Here is a 20681-nt window from a genome sequence, read left to right on the forward strand (position 1 = left end):
TTCTGACTTATCCCTATAAAAAATAATACAACAGGGGCAGTTAGTACAATCTTGGAGTCAGGATGAGTTCCAAGTTGGTCTCAGACACTTAACACGTTCTAGTTGTATGATCCTAGGCAAGTCACTTAACGCCGATTGCCTCACAAAAAAAGTAAGATAAAACAAACAACAAAAAAAGAAAAAAAAATACTATACAATTTAAAGACCTACTTTTAAAAGCAAAATTGGAGAAAATAAAGAAACCAATGATCAATATTTATAAAATGAAAATGCTTTTTATTAAAGATGGTCTTAGTATATATATAGTTACTTAGCATGATATTAAATAGTTTAAACTATTCAGTGTTACAACTTTTTACAAAAGTAGTCATCTTTAAAAAAAAAAACTATTTACAACCTTGGACACAATACATTTATTGTCTTTCATCTGAAGATGAAGTAGAATCATCTGAAAGGAAGGCAGTCTCCAATACCATGCAAAATGCTAGTAATTCAGCTAAAATATATTATGTGTGCATAGAATTGATGATTTAAAATAAGGAATCTACGCTTTCACTGACATAGCATTCCAGGAAGCACATTTAAGTTACTGATTATCACATTACAACCTTAACCTTCAGATGAATTTATAGGCAAAGTCCATACAAACATGCAGTAATCAAGATCATCCTGCAGTAATAGCACTGATAATTATGACAAGATTTTACCACAATCTCACCAGAATGCTATTAGATAATGCTCATTAAGTTATAAGCACCTTGAAGGTAAGGACTACATTTTGCCTCTTTTTGTATATCCAGCATTTAGCACAGTCCCTGGCACATAGTAGATGCTTAATAAATATTAACTGATGAGTCCATTCCTAATATTGTTTCTGTGGAACTAAGTTCCTGTAAAATTTTAGTAATGATAAGAGTGCACAATTATATAGCCTGTTAAATTACAAAGCACATTACATATATTATCTCACTCAGTCTTCACACTGACCCCATGAGACAAGTAATGTTCCTATATCATAATAATATTAATAACAATAGATAGCATTTATATAACATTTTAAGGTTTTCAAAGTGCTTTACACATGTTATCTCATTTGATCTTCACAATAATTCTGGGAGGTAGGTGCTATTATTCTTTTTTTTATAGATGAGGAAATTAAAGTTCAGAGGAGTTGTGGCTGGCCTTGGGTCACACAGTTAGGAAATGTTTAAGGCAGGATTAGAACTGATGTTTTCTTGATTCTAAGTCCAGCATTCCACTCATTTTATCTCCTAACATCCTATTTTTTATTGTTATCAGGCAGTTTATAAAGATCATGTCTGTGAATACTCAGTTTTGGATTCTGTAGGGAGGAGGTGCAGGTGAAAAAACAATAACACATCATTTATTGACTTTTTCTTAACACCTAAACCAATGGTCCTCAAACTTTTTAAATAGGGGGCCAGGTCACTGTCCCTCAGACTGTTGGAGGGCCGGACTGTAGTAAAAACAAAAGCTCACACTCTGTCTCCGCTCCTCAGCCCATTTGCCATAACCCGGCAGGCCCATAAACATCCTCAGCGGCTGCATCTGGCCTGAGGGCCGTAGTTTGAGAACCCCTGACCTAGACCAAGGAGACCAAACAATGGCCTCTGGATTGAAGATTTCAGTTTTTCATTCATTATGTTTGACATAATGGAGAAAAAGCCCCAGACAATGTGAAAAGAATAAAGGAGCTTCATTAGGAATCTTGGAATAAGGGATGCCTTATTAGGACAGTAAATAGTACCTGAGATGGAAAGTCACAGATATACGTACATGCTCGCTGTATATGCTGTGTTGTCTCTAATGCTTCACATAGTGTACGTCCAAAGTATAGATCCTTCCAATGGACTGATAAAAGCATTTGTTTCTGTTGTAGTGACTTTGTCCTGGACATTTTTTTTTTCCGATAAGAAAATGCAGTCCCAAGAAAAAAATTATTTAAAATTGTTTTCATTCTCCATGAAAGTCTTCCTGTAATGCTTCCTGATTGTTGTAGGGTCAGGGGAACTTGAACTTCATATCGGAAAAAGGCAAACTCTAGAAAGTTCCACAAGCTGGGAAAATTGACCTTTTGGCTGATGCTGTTTGAAGTTTATGATCTAGCCCAGCCAAAGTTGGCAGCTAGCTGATTTTTTTTTTGGGGGGGGGGGCGGGGGCATGGTGGGATTATATAATAATTTATGAAACTGTGTACTAAAGAACAGAAAAATTTCAGTTTGTATGAACAGAGAGAGTACTTACACTGATGAAAACATAGATAATTGAACTACTGAAACATAAACATTTTAAATATTGATATTAAACTCCCCAGAACTTTTTTCCTAATTTAAATAATGTAGCACCATATACATATATATATAAGCAAGCATAGAAAAAAAACCCTGAAGTTGTCCCTGTATACCTGACAGGCAGTTTCTTTGGAGGTGAGGTTAATAAACAACCAGATACTATATAATACTTTAAAAGCATATTTTGTGGTGGGTGCTTTTTTAAGTGCTACCCTTGCATAAGAATCTCATTATTCAAGTAACAACTAGAGATACTTAAAAATATTTATTGCAGTTTCTTTATTACATAAGTTATGAGGTCATTAAGAAAAAATCCAGGCACTGGCCATAGGTGGAATGACCCAATAGCCCACCAGATCAGTCATTACTCTGCTGACCAGCTTGATCACATATGGTAATAATGGAAGTTTTAATAATGAAGATAAGACTGCTCATAAAACCCAGGTGAAAAATGAAATATAAACACAGAACATTTAATCACAGATCTGTGGCTATGCAGCTAGATCCATGAATCTAAGGATCAGACAAGGTAAAATGGTGTCATACAAACACTCAGGAAGTTCTACTGGATTTGGTCACAGGGGCAGCTAGGTGGTGCAGTGGACAGAGTACCTGCCCTTGAGTCAGGAGGACCTGAGTTCAAATCTGACCTCAGTCACTTAACACTTACTAGCTGTGTGACCCTGGGCAAGTCACTTAATCCCAATTGCCTTGCAAAAAAAAAAAAAAAAAAAAAAAAAAAAAAAAAAAAAGAAAGAAAGAAAAGGAAAAAAGAAAGGATTTTGTCACAACACCATTGTTTCTAGAGTTTTCAAAAACAGCCAAGAATTCACTGTGTGAATAATCTTGGAGCTAATGGTTTTAATTGTGGGGATTCTAAGTAAGTGAGATTTGGTTGCTTAATGTTGACATTCCTTCATATTTATGGTTAAATCTTAGACTACTTCCTATTCCAAATAAGGAACCAGAACATAACTTAATTTGATAAAGACTGATTGTCTTGGCAACAAGAATATAAAACATCATGGTGGAATTTAGTCACATTTCTATGACCTTAAATAAGTAATTTCTCTTCTCTAGACTCTGATAAAATGAGTGAGTTGGGAATGAAGCACTTCCAAGAGTTCATCTTCTTTTTTTAAAAAGTGATGAATGTATGATAACAGCCAAAATATACATTTATTTAATATGACCTTCAATGGTCCTATTTTCTGGCCATCATAGTGACAAGTCTGTGAGAAACACATTTTAAAGTGCTAAAAATTATTCAACTTTCCAAATAGCAATCTTTCCTTCCTCTTTGCCTGAACCACTCAGTACATAGCGGTCCTCTGCTGAACACAAAGCCTTCACCATGTCAGCATGGGCCACCAGCTCCTTCTCCACAGTTTTCTTTTCAGCATCAATCACATAGATTTTTCCTTTGCATTTTCCTTGGGACAGGCCTTTGCTGCCAACCCAGATCTGAAAAAGAAGAAATTGTGGGTTAACTTCCAGGGGTACATTAAAATTCCTTATTTTGTTTTTCTCAATTACATGTACAAAGTTTTTTCAAAACATTCTTTTTTAAATTATGAGTTCCAATTTATCTTGCTCCTTCTTTACTCTTCCCCCTTGAGAAGGCAAGAAATTTGACAAAGGTAATACATGTGAAGTCACATAAAACACATTTCCCTATTAGCCATGTTATAGCTAAGGCACAGTGGATAGAGCACCAAAACTACAATCAGCAATAACTTAGTTCAAATCTGGCAGCAGACACTAATTGTGTAATCCTGGGTAAGTCAAAGTCACCTAATTTTACTTGCCTCAGTTCCCTTCTCTGTCAAATGAACCATAGAAGGAAATGACAAAACCAAATGGCAAAAACCCATTATCTTTGCCAAGAAAACCCTAAGGAGTGATAAGAGTCAAATCTGAGTGAAAACGACTAACCAATATTAATAGCACATTGCAAAAGAAAATAAAGACCAAAAAAAGAGAGGGAAAGGAGAAAAATGAAATAATGAGTATGTATCAATCTTCATTGTCCTTTTTTTTTTTAAGCATTTCATACTTCCACCATCATCCAAACCATTTACCCACTGCAATATAATATAAACAGATTCTTCTCTACTAGGTACTTATATTCCTATTCTGGACACCCCCAAAACAAACAAAAGACATGATAATAACTCTAGATTGATTAATTTTGCATTATGACCTCCATGATCAAAAGTAACAGATATCCCAAACCCTGAAAGTAAATTTTTTTTATATAAATAAGAAAGCAACTTGGGAAAACAACAACAATAAAGTAATAATAAAAACGATAATTATAATACAGCATGTTCTCCCCCACCTCGAGTCCAAAGGAGAAAAATTGCTGAGGCTTGAAGAAAGAACAACTTCAATCTTTCTATTTGCTGATATTATGGGTTAAACCTGGGGAAAACTATTAAAAGAAATGTTTAGTGAAACATTTAGAGGAAAATGATCATTTTTGACTATTTATAGACTTGAATGCAAGTTTTTTGAATTTCTATCAGGTTAAATATAACCTGTCCTATATTCAGGGTATTGTTCTGCTTGCCTGAGAATTGAAAGCTCTTCTTTTCTTTTCTTTTTCTTTAAAAAGGGAGAGGCAGGTATGAGCTAAATTCTGATGTTCCAGCTGATAGTGCAGTGGATAAACTATGGGGCTTAAAATCAGGAAGACTAATTTTCCTGAGCTTAAAAATGACTTCAGACACTTAATAGTTGTATTACCTTGGGCAAGTCACTTAGCCCCGTTTTCCCCAGTTATATGAGCATATTGAATTAAGCATCCCAAATGCAACACAGAGAAGAAAATGGTAAAACATGTCAATATTTTTGCCAAGAAAATCCCAAATGGGGTCATAAAGAGTTGGACATAACTGAACAACAACTATATATATCCATGAAAATTAATGAGAAGCCTCCAAGATTGAATCTAGGCCATGTAAACTCAGTCACAGCTTTGAGCCACAAGTTATAGTTAGATAAGATAGAAAGACACAAAAGACAGACAAAAAGAGAGAGAAAGACAGAGAGAGAGAGAGAGAGAGAGAGAGAGAGAGAGAGAGAGAGAGAGAGAGAGAGAGATGAAGAAAGTAAAAAAAGTATGCTTAAATCTGCACTCAGAAATCTGAGTGTCTGACAATGTCAGACCTGTCATTTTTTAAAAAGCATTTGATACTTCCTTTTTTATATATCTACTTAATAAAGAATTTTCTTAATATAAGATTATTATATAATAATATAAGATAATTAGCACCATTTAAGAGATGAAGAAATAAGCTCAGGGTTTGCCCAAAGTCAGAAGCTAGACAGCATTTTTGTCCTTCTATCACGGTTGCCATAATTTATGAGATTTTTATAATTTTTCAACATTCATCTTTGGAAAATCTTGTGTTCCAAATTTTTCTCCTCTTCTCCCCGCTTCCCCTTCCCCAAGGCAACAAGCAATCCAATATAGTCTAAGCATGTGTAATTCTTTTAAACATTTTTCCATTTTCATCATTCTGCACAAGAAAAATCAGATCAAAAGAGAAAAAAAAAACACAAGAAAGGAAAAATAAGCAAGCAAACAACAACAACAACAACAAAGTTGAAAATTCTATGCTGTGATCCACATTCAGTCTCCATAGTCCTCTCTCTATCTGTCTCTCTTTCACAGTCCAATGGAACTGGCCTGAATCACCTCCTTGTTTAAAAGAGCCACATCTAAAAAAATTGATCATCACAATCTTATTGTTGCTGTGTATAGTGTCCTCCTGGTTCTGCTCATTTCATTTAGCTTTAGTTCATGTAAATCCCTTCAACCCTTTCTGAAATCATCCTGCTTATTGTTTCTTATGGAACAATAATATTCCATAACATTCACATACAATCACTTATTCAGACATTCCCCAACAGATGGGCATCCACTCAGTTTCCGGTTACTTTTCACAAAAAGGGCTGCCACAAACATTTTTGTACATGTGGGTCCTTTTCCCTCCTTTATGATTTCTTTGAGATACAGACCCAGTAGAGACACTCATGTATCAAAAGGTATGCACAAGGGACTTTTATAATTTTTCTAAAGAGCTTTCACTTTCATCTTCTCCATCCAATTTTGATGATGGCCCTCTAAATTAGAAAGGATAAGTATTTGATTTCTTATTTACCAAATCAAATGACCTCTTCTCGATATAAATCCTCTTTGAACTCTCTGAATTGTTCTCTTCTCAGTGCTCTCTTCTGGTTCTCCTCTCACTTGCCCAGCTACTCCTCAGTTTTATTGTTTCATACCCACAAACTGTGGTTGGGCCCATGGGTCACATTATCCTGAGCTCTCTTATTTTTTCCAATCTTTCATCACCAACTACCTAGTGGACGTATTCAAATGCAACACATTCAGGACAAAACTCATTTCTTCCCCAAACCCTCTTTTCTGATACAAACCTCTTTATTACTTATCAAGGGCATCTCCATCCTTCTAAACTCCTGGGTCTAGAATCTCGGTATCATTCTTGACTCCTCACTCTCACTCATCCCATATGTCAATCTTGTCATTCTATCTTTATAAACCCCTCCTTTCCACTCCCACTATAACCAATAGTTCAGGTTCATTATCTCTGGCATGGATTACAATAATGATTTCTTTTCTAAGGTCCTCATATTAATTCTTGACTAATTCCAACAATCCTAAGTGAACTGCTAGAAAGAAGTATAAGTCTAATTGTGGAAACCCCCCTCCACATTCAATAAACTTACAGTTACTCCCTATCACTTCTATGTTTTTCCCAATTATATGTTAAAACAATTTTTAACATGTATTCTTGTTTCTTTTCTTAAACTGTGAGTTCTAAATTCTATCACTCCCTCACTTTTCCTTTCCCTGAGAAAGTAAGCAATTCAATATAGGTTATAAACATGGACAATCATGTAAATGTCTAAAGCCAGATTTGAACTTAGAAAAAATAGAAATAGATGTCAAAGCTTCTGTGCTGAGCAGCAGTAGGATATATCATGAGTAGCCACTATGATCCTAGCCTGTTGAAGAATGCGAAATATAAGAAAAAAAGGAAGACAGGAAGAAGGAAGGAAGGAAGTGACTTAAGCTTGCTGGTAAGTATGGGGAGCAGCATTTGAATGCAGATCTTTCTATTCCATAAAATTACAAATGCTTACATGTCATTCCTTTAACTCAACATATATTGGACCATACTTTTTCAAAGGCTGATGGGTTTGGTTCTACCCCATGTTCTGGATCCCATCCTTTACATATACACAAAGAAAAACTTATTGTATTCCTGTCTCTGTCAGTACAGAAAGGAACACTGTGACAGGGGATGGTTTCAGAAAATCTGGAAAGAACTATATAAAGTGATGCAAAGTGAAATGAGCAGAACCAGGAAATAATTGTACACAGTAATAGCAATATTATAATAATGATCAACTATGAAAGACTTAGTTACTCTGATCAGTATGATGATCCAAGACAATTCCAAAGACTCCTAATGAAAAGTGCTATCCATTTCCAGAGAGAGAACTGATGAACTCCATGCAAATTGATGTATAATTTTCTCACTTTTCTTTTTTTTTGGCACCATGCTTAATATGGAAATAGATTTTGCATGATATATAATTGATATCATATTGCTTGCTTTCTCAGTGGGTGGGAGAGGGGTTGGAAGAAAGGAAAGAAGTTGGAACTTAAACTATTTAAAATATTTTAAAACAAAATATATTTTTAAAAAAGAAAAAGAAGGGAATATGTTGAAATTCAAGATTAAAGAGAAAGCTCTAAGAGGTAAAGCACATGATAGCTACAAGATGCAAGGAAGGTTGGAGATCTTAAGTGTGGTTCTATATCTTTTTAGCATATAGTCTCATGGTATTTAAGTATCTTTAGAAGTAATAATAATAATGATGATGATGATACAATAATACTCAGAACCATGGCATCCTGGGATGAAGTCATAAAAGCCGAGAGGCATTTTACAAAAAGAAAATATGAGCTGCCTCATGAAATGGATTCTCTAACACTAGATCCTGTTGTTGGATGACTATTTGGCAAGAATATTGCAAGGGGAGTGCATGTTTCAAAAAGAGTTAAGTCCAAGAAGTTTCCATAGTTTCCATGAACTCTACTTGCACAAAGTCCTTTCTCCTTTTACTGCCCCCAATTACACAAACAAGGAGAAGAGAAGGACTAGATAGCCCAAAAGTTATTCCTATTACTAATATTCTGACTTAATAACCATGCAGTCATGAGCTAATAGGCTTGCATTTGCTCACCTGTATACAAATACATCTCCAACATTTCTTTCTGGTGCTTTGTGATGGGGATCAATCCCTATGACTTAGACAAGTGATAGTTATAAGGTTGATACCTGCTTCTTTACTTTGATCATACAGCTGATCTCTGAACAGTCTTGAAGTTGAATTTTATGAGGTGGCCTTGAGAAGTCCTTTGTGTTCCAGACATATATGTCTCTGTGTCCAGCACATGCCGTCCAGACCTGGTCTTTCTAAAAAGACAAATGACAGTGTGACATTTTTATTCTGGCATTTTATTGCTAAACAATATCAGACTTGCCAATAATGTTCCACAATGAATTGTTCTGAAATACCTCAGGAACTAGCTGGAAACATAGGAAAGAGACATATGTTTCCTTAAAAAGCTCATCAATTTTCAGTTCTTGTCGAAGAAATCCATTTGTTGTCACAACCATAATGCTATAGCCTGTACCTGTAATGTTTAAAAAAAAAAAAAAAAAAAGGTGTTCACAATGGGCATATTAAAAGCACACATAAAAGCTGTACTTCTAAGGAAATATAAAAGTGAAATGTAGCCTAAATGCCACATAACAAATCAAGTGAAGGGCTCAGGAAAAAGTAGTTTACATACTTATTGATTGATTGATTGATTGATTGACAGGTACTTTTCAAATCTTTTATGTTAAATTTCAAATTTGACCATTTATTAAATTCTTGCTATGTACAACACAGCAGGTAGATAGACAGTTGCATCTGGAGTCAGGAAAATTTTGAATTCAAATCCAGGTCAAACACTTACTAACTCTATAACTTTGGACAAGCCATTTAATCTGTGTCAGCTTATTTCTTCAACTCTAAAATAAGGATAATAATAGCAAATACTTCCCAGGGATATTGTGAGAATCAAATGAAGTAATATTTGTAAGGCACTGCTTAATAATTAATTAATGCTAACTGTTGTTATTATTGCTGGAGTGGGTGGGATACAAGGAAGAGTAAGATTAGATGCTTATGTCCTACAGGACATTCCACATATCCAGATATCTATCAAACAAAACATAATGGTGAATGCACAAGATAAGTGTAAAAGAAAGATAATTTTTTGAAACACAATTAGAATGCATTTGCTGAAAAGGAGAGAAACTTATGTCAATAATTGTGGGACAGAGAAATGAACTGCTCACTCAACAAATACTTGAATGGCCAGGGTTTGCAGAGCTGTTAGTTACTGGGAGAACCAGGTAGTACCATAGCAAATAGAATTCTGGGCCTGGAGTTAAGGAGACTCATCTTCCTGAGTTCAAATTCAGTCTCAGACATTAGCTTTGTGAGCCTGGGCAAGTCACTTAACCCTGTTTGCCTTGATTTACTCATCTGTAAAATCAGCTGAAGAAGGAAATGGCAAACTACTCCAGTGTCTTTGCCCAGAAAACCCCAAATCCAGTTAACAAAAAATCAACATGTCTGAAAAATAACAAAAATGATAGGTGTTGGAAGAGAGATATTTAGTTTAGATAGATAAGTGACCATTAGACATGGTTTCTGTTCTCCTGAAGTAGTTTAGTAGGGGGATAAGCAAACTGAGGTGATGACAACAGATACTATTAAAGGATAAGTATATTAGAATGGTACTAAATCAAATATTATTGGAAGTTGGAAGAAGAGGGTCAAGATTGCTTCATGTATATGGGGGAATAACTTGATACAGGCTATAAAGGATGAATAAGACTAGTAAATTTCATTTATCTTATGCTTTCTTTTATTAAGCCTTTTTCAGATATCCTAACCACTTAATTCTCTGAAGAATTTTTTTTTTTAATTCATCAATGCAAACTTCTCTTGGATGAAGTAATTTAACAAAGTTCAAGGACAAAGAAATTGACCTTTTGATAAAACTATATGAATAGGAGGAAGAGATCACAATCAGTGTAAAACATGGCATAAGAAAAAGAACAAGAAAGGGATATATTCCAGTTGATGACTTAGTTTTACTATGATATGAGAGGATATGAAGAAAAGTAGCATGACTGATGGGAGGCTTTGAATGACAAGCAATGGGATTTAATTTTACACATCAAGCAAAAGGAGAAATATATTTGATCCAGGATAAGTCAACCTTTTTGCCTCAATTTTCTCAACTATAAAATAGGATGATAATAGCACTATTTTCAGGTTGTTGTGAGGATCAACAACAACAATGATGATGATAATAGCTAGCAGTCATACAGCTCTATGTGCCCCAATGAGGATGATAATAGCTAGCAGTCATACAGCTTTTACTATGTATCCCAATGATGATAATAGCTAGTAGTCACATAGCTCTTACTAAGTATCCCAATGATAATAGCTAGCAGTCATGAAGCTTTTAGTATGTATCCCAATGATAACAGCTAGTAGTTATACAGGTCTTAGTATGTATCCCAATATTGATAAAAGCTAGCAGTCAGTCACTTAACTTTTACTATGTGTCCCAATAATGATAGTAGCTACCAGTCATATAGCTCTTAATCTGTGTCCCAGGGATGATGATAATAGTCAGCAGTCATATGGCTCTTACTATGTATCCCAGTGATAATAGCTAGTAGTTATTCAGGTCTTACTATGCATCCTAATGATGATAATAGCTAGCAGTCATTCAACTCTTACTATGTACCAGGCTCCATGCTAATTGCTTTATAAACTCATTTTATCTTTACAATAAACCTGAGAAGTAGATGCTATTATCATCCCCATTTTACAGATGAGAAAATGGAGGTAAATCACTTGTTCAAGGTCAGCTAAGATTTGATGCCAGATTTAAAGTAGGGTATTTTAGGCCCATTTCTCTACCCATTGTGCCACCTAACTAATCCATGAGATGATCAAATGAAATGTTTTATTTGCAAAAGTGCTTAGTGCAGCACCTGGCACGTAGTAGATGTTATATAAATGGATAGCTACTCTCTCTTATTCCAAAAAATTATATGACCAAATTTTTGCATAAGACTTTCTAGTGAGTTCCTGGAGGGTAAAAGAGGGTTTCATTTTTATACATTATATATTACTGGGTAGGTACTATTTAGTAGATGCTATTAAGCACACAGTAGATGCTTAATAAATGTTTGCTGATTTGAATAAGGAAGAATAATCTGACAGATTAGAAAAGACACAGTGAGAAGGGGACCAGTATGAGGGATGCAGCAGAGCACTTGGCAACTTCCCTGAAGTAAGGATATTTACAGTAGCAAGTTCAGCAAGCATTGATGACTATCTTTGGGGAATGGTTTAAGTCCATTCTCAGAGCCAGCCTTATATAATGTTCCTTGATCAACTTCACAATAATGCCCTGAATATGTGAAAATCACCTTAATGTTGTTAAACCCTGAAGTCCCTTTTAGAGGGATTCCCATTTATAATGTTCCCCTGGAAGCAACTGTCTTCTATAATGTTATTCTGAGTAATGCTGCATTTTCACAAAACCAATTAATTATGAGATGTCTGCTTACTTTGTTTTTATGACTTTATGTTATGGACTTTGATGCCCCTTTAATGAAAACTATTAAGTAAAAAATAGCTGATTCAAAGCACTGAAAAATTAGCTGAAAAAAAAATCAGTTACATTGATTACATTTATAGGCAATGTGACAAAAAAAATAAGAAAAGGGTGAAATTGAAGTCAGGGGGAAACCTGGGTTCTAATCTCGCTTCTGGTGATAACTAGCTGGATAATCATGAGCAAGTCACTGAGTCTCAGGTTCCTCTTCCATAAAATGAATTTACCATCACCTGTATTAATTATTTCACAAGATTGTTGTAAGGATCACATGAGACAGTCTTTGTAAATTTTAAAGTACTGTTATATGTTGCTGTTAAAGGAAAAGGGAGAGGGGAAAAAGAAAGGAGGGAGGGAGGAGGGGAGGGGGAGAGAAGAAAGAGGAGGAGGAGGAGGAGGAAGAAGAGGAGGGAGAAGAAGAGAGAAGGGAGAAGAAGGAGGAGGGGAAGGAGGAGAGGGAGCAAAGGAAGGAGTTGAAAGAAGGGAGAACAGAAAAAGTAGAAAACAAATATAAAGAGGCTCTAAGTGTTAAGATATACAGTTTATATACACCTAGTTATTTACATTTTCATCCCTTCAGAATGCAAGTTCCTTGAGGGCAGGGACTATTTGGGCTTTTATTCGTATCCCTCCCCCCACCCCCACTTAATAAGGGCTTAATCAATGCTTGTTGTTTTGCTGACTGTTCATTATGAGGATGAACTTAAATAAAATTGCAATGTTAAGTTAGTTCCAAAACACATTTCAATTGTGTGCATCACCAGACTTACAACACCAAAGGCGCCCATTATGAAACTTAATGGAAGTTAGATTTTGGCATGGCAGGTGAAATCTCCTATTCACTTTCAGAGTGCTGACATTCCAAGCGATGACTACTCCGTCCAAACTGCATGAATAGACTTCACCGCTGCTGTTAAAAAAAATAAAAATTATCACTCACTTTTGTATATACTTTAACTCAAGAGAGAAGTTATTCCTGGATAAACTGTATGTAAACCACGGGCACAGTAAACAAATTACATGGAAAAGTAGGGTTAAAATATTGATATTAAGAAATAAGAACAGCAATTTGATGATGCTAAAAGTTTACTTAAATTTAGTTAAGTCAGGATATGAATGTTGGTTTGATGGGATGATAATTACTTCATATCGATGACTACTCCCCTGACTCTGATGCTTACTTATGTGTGACTATGGATAAATCACCTGGCCTCAGTTTCCATATCTGTAAAATCAAGGGGACCTAAATGACTTCTAAGGATTTTCAAGCTTCTGGTCTATGGACCTGTGACTTCAGGACAGTTGCTTGCACTATCCAATGTCCTATTATAAGGACTTATTAAGTTCTTTAGGTGATAATGTTGGTGAAAAGAATAATAACAGTTCCCACTTCTAAAAAACACTTTTCAATCTATTCTTGTTAGATTCACAAAACCTTGAATAACTGAAAAGCTAAAATATAATTTATACTGTTGAAATTTATTTTTAACATAAACAGTAGTCAGATATGCAAAAAAGAGCCATGCAGGAATAGATTCTAATGGAGATAATACATTACCTTTTCACCCTGTTTTTATTTAATTTTCATGTTAATGATTTATAATCAAAGAATTTATAAGAGCAAGGCTTCCATTCAATTTCAAAATGAAACTAGGACTACATCATGGTGAGAAGGAAATTAAGTTTTCTAGAGTCGAAACAGCATCAAATGATAGTCTGGCTCTGCTACTGATTTGTATAAGCCTTTCAATTTTGGGGGCCTCAGCATCTTTATCTGTGAAATGTTGGGATTGAACTAGATCAGAGATGTTAAAATTGTGTCGCTCTTGAATCAAATTAAAATATAACTGAAAAATATTTAATAAAATATATAAAAATACATTACAACACAGCTAAACTTTCCTAAGTCAATATGCATTCCACAGAGATACATTTCTGTTTGAATTTGAAAATACTGATTAGATGACCAAAGTTTCTAATGGAATTAAAAAGTCTGAGATTTGTTGGCAAAGAGGGAAAAATGTCATTCAAAAATAATTGCCATCCATATTTATAGCCATGAAGACAATTTAACTCAGATAATGACCTCTATCCAGAAATAGATTTTAAATTTTTTTTCTTTTCTTTTTTAAAGCATTTTGATTCTTATTAAAAGACACTACTTATTTCACTTTTTCAACTTTAATTTACCCAGATTCCTCATTTCCATCTTCTATGATTAGATCCATGACACTAGAGCGATGATCAGTGAGTTGCTTATTACAGGACATACTATGAATGTTAATAATGTAAATAATGGAGTCCTGAGAACCGATCCAAACTTGATTCTGCTCGGCCATCAACATACAATTCTGCAAGAGGCAAAGAGATTGAGAATTTCCTTAACAAATGAAGAAAACTGAGCATTCTGTCTGAACATACAGGTTTAAGATTTTTGTCTGATTTTATACATTTAAAACAATGTTCAAAAATGAATGATTTTAAATTTATATTAAATGGTATTAATAGATGCAAATTACAGAAATCAATAAAATACAATGGGAAATTTGATCATGGAGGCAGTGGGAAGCCACTAGAGTTGACTAAATATAAAAATAAGACAGTCAGACCTGTATTTGGGAAGATCCCTAATAGCTGAGTGGAGTGGGGAGAAGCCTGAGATAGGCAGATCCACCAGTTGGCTATTGCAATAGTCCAGGCATGAGGTTATGAAGACTTGTACGAGAGTGGTTGTGGTATCAAAGGTACATGAGAAATATCGAGAAGGTAGAATCAACCAACATGTGTGTGTGTGTGTGTGTGTGTGTGTGTGTGTGTGTGTGTGTGTGTGTGTGTATGAGTGTGTGTTTGTGAAAGACAATCAAGGATGACAACTTGATTGTGAGTTTAGTCTTCTCTCCATCTTGCATTTTGTGTAGCTGATTTTTTACACCAAATGTAAAATATTATATCAATTATTATTATATTCATCTTAAGAGACTGAACTCAAACTTCTTGCCAAACAAGAATTTTTGAATCCTGAATGTCATGTAAATTCTCTACTTTGGACTACTTACAAACATAAAATTAATGGCAGCTGTGCAATTTGCCTACATAACTAATAATAACCTGCAAAATAAATAAGCTACTAACCTAACACAACAGGGTCATCTCCGATCCTGGGACAACTTAAATTGACACCAAGTCATTAATTACTACATTCTGAGACAGGATTTTGGGGTGAGAGGAACAAGTGAGAGAAAAGAGTACTCCATCATTTGTTCAGATGAAGTCTTTTCCCACTGTTTATCATATGGCTGTGCCAGGCTTGTTATCAATTTCCCCACACTTCTTATCTATTCTTTTCTCCAGATGATATACAGTATATTTTCCCCCACAACCTTTTCTCTTCTCTTCCTGTCCCTGTAGATATTTACTCAAAAGCTCACTGGCTTTATGGTTCTTGGACTGCCTCCCATGAGTACATTTTATTTATTTTTTTAAAAATATATATGTTTATTTAACATTCTATTTTCCCCACAATTATATTAAAATAATTTTTAACATTTGTTTTGAGTTCCAAATTCTCTCCTTCATTCATTTCCCTCTGCCCTCATTCAGAAGGCAAGCAATTTGATATATTTGTACACTTGTGCAAAACATTATTTCTATATTATTCATGTTGTGAAAGAAAAACACTGACCAAGAAAAAAAAATTTTTTTAAGGTATGCTTCAAGCTGCATTCAGACAGCTAGTTTAGAGTAGTACTTCTTAAATGGTGGCCCAAGATTCCCAGGAGCCTGTGGAGGCTTTCTCTGGAGATGGATAGCATTTTTTAAAAATCACAAATCCTTCAGAACTGTATTGGATCATTACACTACTGAGTATAGGTCATCATTACAATATTGCTGTTACTCCTAGTATACAATATTCTCCTAGTTCTGCTCATTTTATTTTGCATCAGCCCATGAATATATATATATTTCTTTTTTTATAACATTTTTATTTTCAAAATACTCGCAAAGAGTGTTTTCAGCATTCACACTTGCAAAACCTTGTATTCCAAATTTTCCTCTCTCCCTTCTTCCAGCAAAACAACAACAACAACAAAAGAGGTGAAAATACTATGTTGTGATCCACATTCAGTTTCCATAGTTCTATCTCTTTCTGGATGCAAATGGTTCTTTCCATCACAAATCTATTGGAACTGGCCTGAATCATCTCATTGTTAAAAAGAGCCAAGTCCATTACAGTTGACATGAGCATATGTCACACACTCACTCACATACAAAACCTCTCATACCTGGACTTTACATTCTCCTCACTTCTGCCTATCAGAATTTTGTACTTCCTAAAAAGCTTAGGCTAAGGGACAGCTGAGAACATTCAATTCCCTCCTTTCTTTGCTGAGAAGGGGCAACCACAGAATGGGATACTGCATAAATGAGGGAATCTCCAGAAGAAGGCAACTAGGTTAGCAAAGGGCCTCGAGATTATGGCATAAGAAGGTCATTTCAAGGAAATGGATATATTTAGCTAATAGAAAAGAAGACTTAAATCAGGGAGTCTTAATATGGGATCTGTGGATGGATTCATAGGGTTATTGTGAAAAAAGTAACTTATGGCATTTCTAAAGTGCAATATAAATATTAACTGTAAAATGAGGCAACTGGGTAGGACAGTAGATAGAGCACAAGGATTGGAAGCAGGAATACTCTTCTTCCTGAATCCAAACCGCTCTCACTTACTGGCTGTATGATCTTGGGCAAGTCACTTAACCCTGTTTTCATCAGTTTCCTTATCTGTAAAATGAGTTGGAAAAGGAAATGGCAAACCACCCAGTATCATTGCCAAGAAAACTCTAAAGTCAGACATGACTGAACACCTCCACCACTACCAGCTCTCTCTTATTTGGGCAGTTAAGTGATACAGTAGATAGTGTTTACCCTGGAGTCCGGAGGACCCGAGTTCAAATCTGGCCTGAAGTCATAGAGTTGGACCCCACACAAAATAGATGAAATAACAACAACAACATAATGAAGCCAACATGTACAAATCAGAATATTTTAGATTTAAGTTAGAATATTTAGTAAATTATAATGAGTTATATAATATTATAGAATATTATTACACATTCTTGTTGTTGTTCATCCTTCATTCTTGAAGAGGCCAATGACATCATGAGCATGACCTCTTGCCTTTTTTGCATAAACTGGATTTAAGTGAGGCAGGGCTGCTAAAATTCTCACCCTCTCCTCCTGAGTCAGTGGCAAGACAAATGTCAAGATGAATGGCAATGGGCCAGAATGCAGTAGGTGACCTTAGTCTTTGTAAATTAAGGTCTTACCTGGGTCTCAGTTTGCTAAAGGTAATGCCCAATCAATAACAAAGGAGTAGGTAAGATGAGATAAAAGATGGCCAAATTTATCCTCATAAAATAATAATCTGGGAGGGAAAGAGCATTATTATTTCTCAGTAGAATAGGAAAAAATTACTATTTACACTCATTCTAATAATCTTGGATTAAAATCTAAGATCTGATTTTTTCCCCCAAACTAAGGTTAGTATGTATTGGGATTAGAGTCTAAAATTTCCAAAGAAATGCTGACAAGTTGGAAGGTAGGCCTGAGGAGAGAATAGTAGCTATGAAAAAATATGACAGTCTTGTTACTCACCAACTTAGCAGTGCCTACTTTAAAGGACTGCTGATGGATTGTCCAGGAAGATGCATCAAACACAATCATTTTGCCTTCACTTAGAGCACACCACAGTTTGGGATGAGCATCTTCAATCTTTTCTGCTGGATCAAGGTGTCCTAAAAAAAAAAAAAAAAAATGGAAATCAATCCAGAAACTTCCAGAGGAAATTAGCACCATAGTAAACACACAAATAAAAATGCTAATTATTTTTCCAAATCAAATCCAAGAGAAATTCCTCCATTCCTTAAACTAGTTTTTTTAATTAAAAAAAAAAATCAAAACTAATTTTCCCTTTTATTCCATTTTCCAAATCTCTTTTAAAATCTTGAAAATGATTTCTCATGATATAGAAAGAAAAGCAGGCTGTTAACTTCATGGTGATTCTGCTTGCTGAAGCATTAAGGGTATATATGTTCTGCCTCATTCAATCAATCAATATTTATTAAGCACCTACTATGTGCCAGGCACTGTTTTAAGGGATGGATGGTACCAAAAAAAAAAAAAAAAAAAAAAAAAAAAAAAGACGCAAAAGACATTTCTTACCCTCAAGGAGTTTACAATCAAATAGGGGAGACAACATGCAAACAAATATATAGAAAATAACTAGGAAATAAGTAACAGAGGTAAGGAACTGAAATTAAAAAGTGCTGGTAAAGGTTTCCTATAAAATATTGCATTTTATTTGGGACTTGAAGGAAACCAGGAAAGTTAGTAGGTAGAGTTGAGAAGGGAGAACTTTCTAGGCATGGGGGACAGCAAGTGAAAATACTCAGAACCAAGAGATAGTGTGTCCTGATTGTAGAACAGCCAGTAATCCAGTGTCACTACATTGATGGGTTCATGATGGAAGTGAGGTATAAGAGGACAGGAATGATAGGAGGGCTACGTTATGAAGGGCTTTGGATGCCAAAAAGAATATTTTATATTGGATCCTGGAAACAACAGGGATCCACTGGAGTTTACCGAGTAGGAAGGAGTGACATGATCAGACCTATGATCTGGGAAAATCACTTTAGTGGCTGAATGGATAGATTGGAGCAGGGAGAGAAGAAAAGGAGAATCTGGGGATTGAAGAATCAAGAGTATATAAATGTATCATTTACCAGGGGAAATTATTATAAGTTAAAAAAAATGAAATGTGAGAGAAGGCAATTAGGTTTAACACACTGGTAAAAATTGTCACTTGCAAAATTTAGGGCTGGAAAATAATCTTAAAAATCACCTACTCCAATATTTTATTTTCCATTCAAAAAAACAAAAAAAGAAACCAAACCAACTTTACAAGGGGAATATGAGGGGCAGTTAGGTGGCTCAGTGAATAGAGCACCAGCCCTGAATTCAGGAGGACCTGACTTCAAATGTGGTCTCAGACACTTAACACTTCCTAGCTGTGTGACTCTGGGCAAGTCACTTAACCCCAGCCTCAGAAAACAAAACAAAACAAAACAAAGAAACAAAACAAAACAAAACACAAAACACAAAACAAAACAAAACAAAAAAAAAGAAGAAAAAAAAAAAAAACCAAGGAGAATATGAGGGAAGCATGTTTATCTGAAAAAAACACTGGGGGTTTTGGTTGGTCCTGTCAGAGCAGTTATTAACAGCTAAGAAAGCTGATAAAATCTCTGGCTGCATTAAGAGAGGCAGAATGTCTGGGACTATGGTGGTGATAAGCTCTGCCTAGGCAGACCCCTCTTGGAATTCTTTGTTTAATTCTGGCTATCATATTTTAATAACAACATTGATAACATATAGAGAATCCACAGGAGAAATGACTAGAATGGTAAAGAGCTTTAAGATCAAACCAGATGAGGACCAGTTAAGCAAATGAAGATGATTAGCTTGGGAAAGAGAAGAGGGACCAATCAAGTATAAGATTGTAGATATGTATTTTTCTTCTTAGGCAGCTGAATGGTGCAGTGGATAGAGTAGTGGGCTCAAATCTAGCTCCAGACACTTACAAGCTATGTGATCCTGGGTAAGCCACTTAACCCTATTTGCCTCAATTTCTCATATGTAAAATAAGTTGGAGAAGGAAATGGCAAAGCACTCCAGTATCTCTGCCAAGAAAACCCCAAATGGGGTCAATGAAAAGTTGGACACAACCAAACAACACAACAAATTATTCTTCTTGAAAATAAGAAGGAAAGGGGCAGCTAGGTGATGTAGAGGATAGAGCACCAGTCCTGAAGTCAGGAGGAGCTGAGTTTAAATCTGGCCTCAGATATTTAACACTTGGAAGGAAAGAAGGAAGGAAGAAGGGAAAACTAAGAGCCGTGAATAAAAGTTGCAAAGGGACAAATATAAATTTAAAAGAATTCTAACAATTACAATTACCCCAAAATGGGATCAAGCTCCTTTAGGAGGTGTTGGATTCCCCATAATGAGAATCTTCACGCAAAAGCTGAATAACTACGTGAATAACCTCTAGATTCTCCTTTTCTTCTTCTCTCCCTGCTCTAATCTCTCCATTCAGCCACTAAAGCGATTTTCCTAAATCACAAGTTTGATCATGTCATTCCTTCCTATTCAGTAAACTCTAGTGGACCCCTGTTGTCTCCAAGATCTAATATAAAGCCGAATAACTATGTCATAAAGAGAATTCTTGTTTAAGCCTGAGTTGGGTTACATCAAATGTACAGAACTACAAAGGAAACCAATTACATGGGATAAAAAAGATGTAATATTTTCCCATCTGAGCTCATGAACTTCTTGGGTCTGTGTAACCCAAGTTAAGAATTGCACCCAAAAAGCAACTTTAACTGAACAGTACTACCATCCATTTGAAGGAATGCATAGACTAAAATAAAAAGAAATATTCTTTTGGAATAAATCCAATTAACAGAAGGTATTATGCTCCTATGACTTTTTGTGGAATTTACAACTAAAAT

At 35.2% G+C, this 20681-nt stretch overlaps 1 protein-coding gene across 3 annotated transcripts in view; it reads right to left on the reverse strand.

The window, feature by feature from the left end:
• Positions 1-249: 249 nt before the first annotated feature.
• Positions 250-20681, reverse strand: part of DENND3 (DENN domain containing 3) — a 118843-nt gene continuing 98411 nt past the window's right edge. The window contains exons 18-24 of one of the 3 annotated variants that reach the window (XR_012481586.1): positions 17767-17906; positions 14302-14462; positions 12882-13021; positions 8933-9051; positions 8693-8830; positions 1874-3776; positions 250-1768 (exon numbers count right to left, since the gene is read on the reverse strand). Coding sequence is in view for 2 of the 3 variants with exons in the window: in XM_074264667.1 (XP_074120768.1) it covers positions 3576-3776; positions 8693-8830; positions 8933-9051; positions 12882-13021; positions 14302-14462; positions 17767-17906 (899 nt within the window). In the remaining variant the exon portion in view is untranslated. Of the gene's footprint in view, positions 3777-8692; positions 8831-8932; positions 9052-12881; positions 13022-14301; positions 14463-17766; positions 17907-20681 lie in introns of all 3 variants that reach the window. The other 2 variants (XM_074264668.1, XM_074264667.1) reach the window with 2 other exon arrangements.

Source organism: Sminthopsis crassicaudata, chromosome 1 (genome assembly GCF_048593235.1).
Source record: "Sminthopsis crassicaudata isolate SCR6 chromosome 1, ASM4859323v1, whole genome shotgun sequence".
Lineage (NCBI taxonomy): Eukaryota > Metazoa > Chordata > Mammalia > Dasyuromorphia > Dasyuridae > Sminthopsis > Sminthopsis crassicaudata.